This window comes from Tupaia chinensis, unplaced genomic scaffold (genome assembly GCF_000334495.1).
Source record: "Tupaia chinensis unplaced genomic scaffold, TupChi_1.0 Scaffold000001_1, whole genome shotgun sequence".
NCBI lineage: Eukaryota > Metazoa > Chordata > Mammalia > Scandentia > Tupaiidae > Tupaia > Tupaia belangeri.
The window spans coordinates 3,202,227-3,209,659 of NW_006159427.1; the positions used below are offsets into that span (position 1 = coordinate 3,202,227).

Consider the following 7,433-nt stretch of genomic DNA (forward strand, 5'->3'; position numbering starts at 1 on the left):
AGTAACTATTGGGTTGTCAGGGAGAGTCATGATGCATTTTTGCATAGAAAAATGTATCCTGACTTTCCTGACAACCCAATATTAAGTTAGAATAATATTGATTACTTTAAACTTATTTTTTAAAATTTATTTATTTCTTCCATGAGATAGAGACAGAGAGACAGCCCCCAACAGGGATTTGACACTATGATACACCCCTAGTCTTCAGTCAGCTCCAGGTTATGGACACACACAGGCCTCACATACTCAGGGAATTCTCTGGACAGGAACCTGGAGCCTTCTCATGTGGATCAACCTCACAGATAGTCATGTTGTATCATTGGACCACTGTCTGGCCTCCTCTAAACTTAGTCTTCATAGGTTTATTTGTATTTCTGCTTTTACTGTTATTACCATTTTAATTGACAAATAGTCTGTATATTTGTGGTGAGCAACATGGTATTTTGAAATATGTATGCATTGTGGAATGGCTACGCAAGCTAGTTAACATATATATTATCTCACACCCCTATTTATTTAGATTATTTCAATTTCCTGACCCCACTCCAGCCCATGGTAACCACCAACCACCATTCTACTCTCTGCTTCTGGGAGTTAGAGTTTTTCAGATTACACGTGTAAATGAAATGACTTTCTGTGCCTGGCTTGTTTTACTTTCACATAGTGTCCCCCCGGTTCACCCTTACTGTTTCACAAGTTTCTGCTCTTCGGTAAGGAGTCGTTGTGATCAGTGAGCGTGTCCTGTGTGTGCGTGATATCCACACATCATGTGGGCATGGTCCTGGGTGCTTGCAATTCCTAATTTTCAAGAGCTCCTGGGTTAAGATGGAAAGGCATGTACTTCAGAGTAACTAGAAGATTTCAGATGCTCACGTCAGCAAGTGATGATGAAGGTCTGAGATGCCGGGTATGTTTATCGTCCTGATCTGATCATCACTCATTGTATTACTATATATTGAAAAACCACATGATAGCTTATAAATATGTATGACTATTATGTCAATTAAAAAAATGTAATAAAAAAGAGGAAGAGCCAAGTCTTAAATTGTTCTTGAAGTAAACTCCATTATGCCCAAGGCACTTTGCTAATGAAAACGACACCATGAGCTCTAACAACATATAAATGTTAGCTAAGCTGGAAGCTTAGGAAGTCTGAGTTGTTTTTCAGAAACACTTTCTAAGCTGTAATCCAACTAGAACAAGTTGTGATCAGTTACTGAACCAAAGACCCTGGACTTTGCTCATTGCAATACTGTCATCTCTGCCCCAGAAGGAGCGTGACTTTCTTTTGTGCATGCACCAGAGAGACCCCACCTCTACATGCTACTCTCTCACCTGCCAGATTCTTGGCCCTAATAAAAAGCCTGACTCCTGGGACCAGCAGATGGCATAATGGCCATGTTGCTGGACTCCCATGTAGTAGTCGACCATGGTTGGAGTCCCCAACCCGGTGACTTAAACTCACGCCAGGCATGTGTGCGTGTGTGCCCAAGATCCTGAGAGGAGAATGGAGGAGAAGGGATTGTGGTGTGGCCATCCCCCCGGGAGAGTGATTTCTTGCTTTCTGTCTCTCTCTCTGGCTTTGGGAATGACCTAGTCTTGGTTACATTACTGGCTTGTGTCCCTGAGAGTCTGGCAACAGATACTTATGGCTTGAGGTGCTTCCTACCACCAGAGGAAGAAGGCAAAATTGAACAAAGCAAAAATAATCCATTCCCCATCGCTTCCTATCTACAAAGTCTCTTTCTTCAGTAAATTTTGTTTCCAATTATTTTTTCTGTTCTTGTTTCTTTGTTTTTATTTCTTAATGTGGAAGGGATTCCTTGGATTTGCTCTGATTTTCAGTAAATGTCAGTTTGGCCCTTGCGCTGTTGAATGTCAGGCCAACGTCATGGAAAGTCACTTAGGTGATCGCTTTGCCTTAGCACATTTAGGTCGTTTCCCAGTGTTTTCTTCCATTATGATCAGGAAGTTCTTTAGGTGTCTTTGGGTTTACAGAATCATTGTATATGTGTGTTGGGGGAGGTGGAGGGAGGAACTAGCAATTTGGTTTACTGTGTTTAGTAAGTCCAGGAAGAAAAGCAATTCATTGGTAATGCAAGAATAGCTCAAGGCATGCCTTCATGGGGAAAAGCAGAGAAGACGCCTCTGGAAAGGGTGGTTGTGTTGTTAGAAGTGATTCTGACAGGGAGTAAAAGTTTTAAGGGAAAACTGAAGGCTGATGAAAATAAACTGCTAAGTAAAAACCATAAACATCTCGGGTAACCTTTCTAAGCTGGAAATAGGCAAACTCAAGTTATTTTTTTCTTAGTCTTTAGGCATCATTTCATTCATTAATGTTGACTTTCTCTTTTCTCCATATAGAGTATGTGGAAAAGGGCAAGCCTATAGAGGCAACAATTATAATGATGAGATGCCTAGTGCAGAGCTGTGGTCCTCAAACTGTGATCCTTGGACCAGCAATATCAGCATCATCAGAGAATTTGTAAAGAATATGGATTCCCAGGCCCTATTCCTGATCTACTAAATCCTAATCTGTGCTTTGACAAAAGCTCTCCAGGTGAAACTGTTGCCTCTTTGAGAACCACTGGTATAGTTAGGAAGAGCATGCTGTCGGTCTGGAGTCACAAGCTTGCATTACTTAAGGCTATTCAGTTTTTTGATTGGTTGTTACCCATCTGTAAAATGGTAACAGTACCAGGGCCAGCAGGTGGTGGTGGTTAGGGTGCTGGACTTCCACATAGCTGACCCTGGTTTGAGTCCTGGGCTTGGCGTCTTGTTTTCTCACTTTCCCTCTCTCTCCATCTCTCTCTGGTGAGCACACAACCTAACAGCAAATTAAAATAACGATGATGATAAACAAAATGAAATAAATCATTATTTTAAACAAATGGTAACAATACCAAACAATGTTATAATGGAGACTGAATGAGCTAGAATATGTAAAATAATAATAATAATAATAATAATACTCTTTAGTTTTTTTTCCCCCATAGGGTAGGTTTCATAATTTGTAGCAAGGCTTTGTGTTTATCAGATCTTTTCTTCTAATATCTTAGAGTTATCTTCCATGGCTTAAAGCCGTCTGTTTCAGCACAAAATCATCTGTGGTGATATTAAAATGTAATTCTTAAGTCCTACCCAGATCCATGGAGATCAGCAATCTCTAGTGATATTTTAATATGATGAGAGTTCAAAACCACTACTATTGGATAACAAAGACTACAGTCTTCATTTTGCAAGTGGACATGTATCCCAGAGTCTCAGTAAGACCAGGAGTAATAACTGGATTTCTGATTTTATGTTATAGTTGAAAGACTATGCTGTTTCTTTGTAGTTTTACTTGCCTTCTCAGGAACTAGACTTGTGCCACATTGTTTACTGAGATTCAGCATGATGGCAGAACCAATTAGAGATGGGTTGCCCAGCTGCCAATCCAGTGTCTTTTCACTATATTCTGTCATAATCCTTCCTTATTTAAATTACCTAAAGCAGTATTTAAATATTTTAAAAATAATTATACCTATATTGCTTACATAAAACGTGGTCTCACTTAAAGATACTCTATGTAAACATCTTCTTTTAAGTTTATTTATTTCTTCTGACACACACACACACACACACACACACACACATGCACACACACACAAAGAGCGAGAAAGGAAAACACCCCCTAAGAGGGTCTTCACACAGCAATCCACTCCCCATATTATGGGCACTTGTACATTCCTGGTGTGCTCAGAAAGGTCATGGGATGGGAACCCAGGACTTTCCCCAAGTGAGTCTAGGTGTATTACCACTTCGCCACCGCCTAGCCCATTTGCCTTTTTATTTTTCTACCTATTTGACTGTAAGGCGATGTAGACAGAAGATGTACCTATTTCGCTCCAGTGCCAAGCACAATGCCTGATATGTAGAAGAGACTCAAACCTTGGTCCATTTTAAGAACTTCTTTTTGACTATTTCCTTCATAGATGGACACTAATATAGACATAGGATTGTCTATCTACTACTCAGTTAACTTGACTCCAGATCTATTAAAGGGACCAGGTGTCCTAGAGCATTCAGGCCTAGCTTTTCTACAGCACTCAGGACCACAATGCCCTGTCTTCCAGTACTTGTGTTCTATGTAAGTCACTGACCACAGGTGACTATTAAGCACTTGAAATGTGACTATGTGAAGTGCCATGTGCTGTGATTATAAAACACACATCAGATTCAAAAATGTAGTAGAAAAAATGTGAGATATGTCATTAATAATTTTTATATTGCTTACTTATTGAAAAGATAGTAATTTGGATATATTGAGTTATATTAAATATGTGGAGTCTTCAGAACCAGTAGGTGGCGTGATAGTTAAGGTGCTGAATTCCCACAGGACTGACCGTGGTTTGAGTCTCATACTTGGTGGCTTGTTTTCTCACTTTCCGTCTTTCAATGTCTCTCTGTCTCACTCTCTTTGGTGAGTGCACATGCCCTATAGCAAATTAAGGAATAACAATAATGATAAATAAAATGAAATAAATAATAATAATTTTTTAAAGAAAATACCTAGAGTCTTCAAAAAGTTTATGGAACATGCGTATCATTAAAAAAACTACGCATGGACTATCAAAATTTTTGCATCAAAATAAACTCATACCTTAATCCCATTTTCATAAATCTCTGAAGTCCCCTTATACATATTGAAATACGAAAATTTTTGGTTTTGTTTTTATTTTATATTTTTCTTACCTCAGGGTGTGTACACTTGCCAGGAAGAGATGGAGAGCAACAGTGAGCGGGTCCTCCCCAGTAGGATGCGATCATGTTGTGATCTCTTTCGCCCATTACTCCTTGCCACCAGGATTTTCGAGACATGCGCACACATGCCCAGCATGGATTTCAAGCTGCTAGGACTGAGATTTGAACCACAGTCAGCTATATGGGACCTGGCTCCCATTGAAAAAAGCTTAACCATTGTTCCAGGAGTTCAATCCTCGCTCTTTTCTTTTAAAATGTGCTATTGGAACATTTAAATTATTTGTATGGATCATATTTGTGGCTCATTTTGTATTTCTGCTAGACCGTACTGTTCTAGACCCAACTAGCTTACTCTAGTTGTTTGGCAATGCAGGTTGAAGGTGATCCACTGAAGGGAATGGAAAATTGTAAAGGTCTCTCCTACCCTGCTTCTTTCTTGTAATTGGTGCACTTGGGGAAGGACTGGCAGTTGCAGAGTGGCTCAGATGTCACTCCAGTATAATGTCAATGTCAAATACTGAGATTCAGATGGAGTTTGGCTCCTAGAACACAGAAACTTTGAGTATTTTGTGAGAGGCTACATACCTTTCTTTAAAACAGTGGTAGGACCAGAACCCAGGTTATTCTATTATGCTGAGTCATTGAATTACTTACAGGAAATTTAAAATTTTCAAAAGTTAAAATCTTTTTTAAGTTATAAACTAGAATTCAAATAAAGTTAATAAATTTTGTACGTTTGCTAAAAACATCTATGAATGAGGATATTACATTTCAGTCTTTAGATGGTTAAATAGATGAAAAATCAGAGTGTAAACTTTGACAAACTAAACAAACAGAAACTCCCTCTGTTATTATTGCTATATATACTATAGCAGAGCATTAAACTGGGATGACCTTTACTCAGCATAGGGACATACATTGCAAAGCGATATTTAAACAGAAAGTCAGATATGAACATAATATGTACTTGTAAGTAAATACAAACCTAATAACCATTCTTTACATAGCTACAAAAACTCTCTAAGAGACCCTGCACTGCAGTTTGGAAACTGGTTGCTATATCTTATTTCTTTTTAAATTATTTATTTAATTTTATTTATTCATTCATTTATTTTAATTTGATCAGAGACAGACACAGAGAGGAAGTGAGGGAAAGTGAGTAAACAAGCCACCAGGTCCAGGACTCAACCTTGGTAGGCCATGTGGGAATGTCCAGTGCCTTAACTACCATGCCACCTGCTGGCCCCACTATATCTTATTTCAAAAGACACTATCAGTGGCACGCCAGGCCAATTCTTCCCCTTCCTCCTCCTCCTCTTCTAAGGTTTTGCCATAGGGTGTGCACTTGCCAGAGAGAGACAGAGAGACAGTGAGAGGTAAAGTAGGAAATCACCCCTGGGGGATGGCCATACCACTATCCTTTCTCTTCCATTCTCCTTCTGGGATTTTGGGCACACATGCATACACATTTGGTGTGATTTTCAAGCTGCCAGGTCCAGCACTAGAACTGCAGTCAGCCATGTGGGAATCCAGTGCTTTAACCATTATGCCACCTGCTGGCCTCCATCATGAATTTAAAAATAATTAGCTTTGTCACTATGACCTTCTGACTAATTCATTAATTTAGCAAATATTTAGTGAGAACCTCCTGTGTGTCAGGTGACATCCTCGGTGCCTAGGATTCTACAGTCACCAGAGCCGACAAAGACTTTAGTCTTCTGCAGCTTATTAGGGTTTAGAGATTTCTCAGTTGGAAGCATGAAATAAAAAGGTACAGTAAATCTAAGCTATGCTAGCTTAGTATACCATGAGGGGCATTTTTATTAGTTGGGAATTGAAGTGAGTTTTGATTTTGTGTTTGTCTATTTGTATCTTTCTTGAAGAATATGACAATGGAGCTAGCTATGTACAGAAAGTGGAGATGTATACAACACCACGTATTTAGTTCTAATCTATATTTTTAGGTTGCCGGAACACATCATAGAATTCCTTAATAAACTTCGGATAAAATCCTTAGACAATTTTAGGAATTTCCAAATAATTTGGAGGACTCAAGAAAATGATTCACCTCTTTTTTTTTTTTTTTTTTTTTTTTGCTGGGATAGCCCTGCTCCTGGCTATACCTAAATCTCAGCCTTAATCTGCCAGGCACTCCAGGCCAGAATGACGTCGTTTCTCACTCAACACAGACTCATCGGTCGTCATTCTCTCTGTTCACGTGTCCTGCCTTACGCACGTGCCCTGTCCCTTACTCGTCTTTACTTGCATACGTTTTCACAGGTTCTTCTGCATCCTGGTCCCCAAGCAGAGATTCCTTAACTATGGGATTTCCCCCCTAAAGCTCTGCCGGTAGAGGTCTCCATTACTCCCTCTTATGGAAGACTAGCCTCAGCAAGTAGGTTTTAATCATTTCTTTAACCAACAACAAGGAAGAGGATTTGATCATTTGCCTAAAACGAGCAGATGCTCAGGAGGACACGTCGCCATCCCACGTTCCTCGGCCCCCTCCTCTCCGATTTCAGTTAAAATGAAAACTACTCCCTTCTCCCTCTTTTCCAGGCAGCAGAAAAGGCTGATTGAACTAAGCGTGCGAGACGCCAACACCCTCCCCTGCAGTACGTCCAAGTTTCCTTCGCTCTGAGCCACGAGAGCTCTGCTTCTTCCCTCACTCCCGCCCACCCCGCGCCACC

The 7,433-nt window shown here is 39.9% G+C and overlaps 1 protein-coding gene across 1 annotated transcript in view; it reads left to right on the plus strand.

Annotated features, from left to right (window-relative positions):
- The first annotated feature begins 2,607 nt into the window (after positions 1-2,607).
- Positions 2,608-7,433, plus strand: part of GPR158 (G protein-coupled receptor 158) — a 483,854-nt gene continuing 479,028 nt past the window's right edge. The window contains exons 1-3 of the mRNA XM_027770684.1: positions 2,608-2,688; positions 3,975-4,129; positions 7,303-7,358. Of these exons, the coding sequence (XP_027626485.1) occupies positions 2,608-2,688; positions 3,975-4,129; positions 7,303-7,358 (292 nt within the window). The remainder of the gene's footprint in view (positions 2,689-3,974; positions 4,130-7,302; positions 7,359-7,433) is intronic.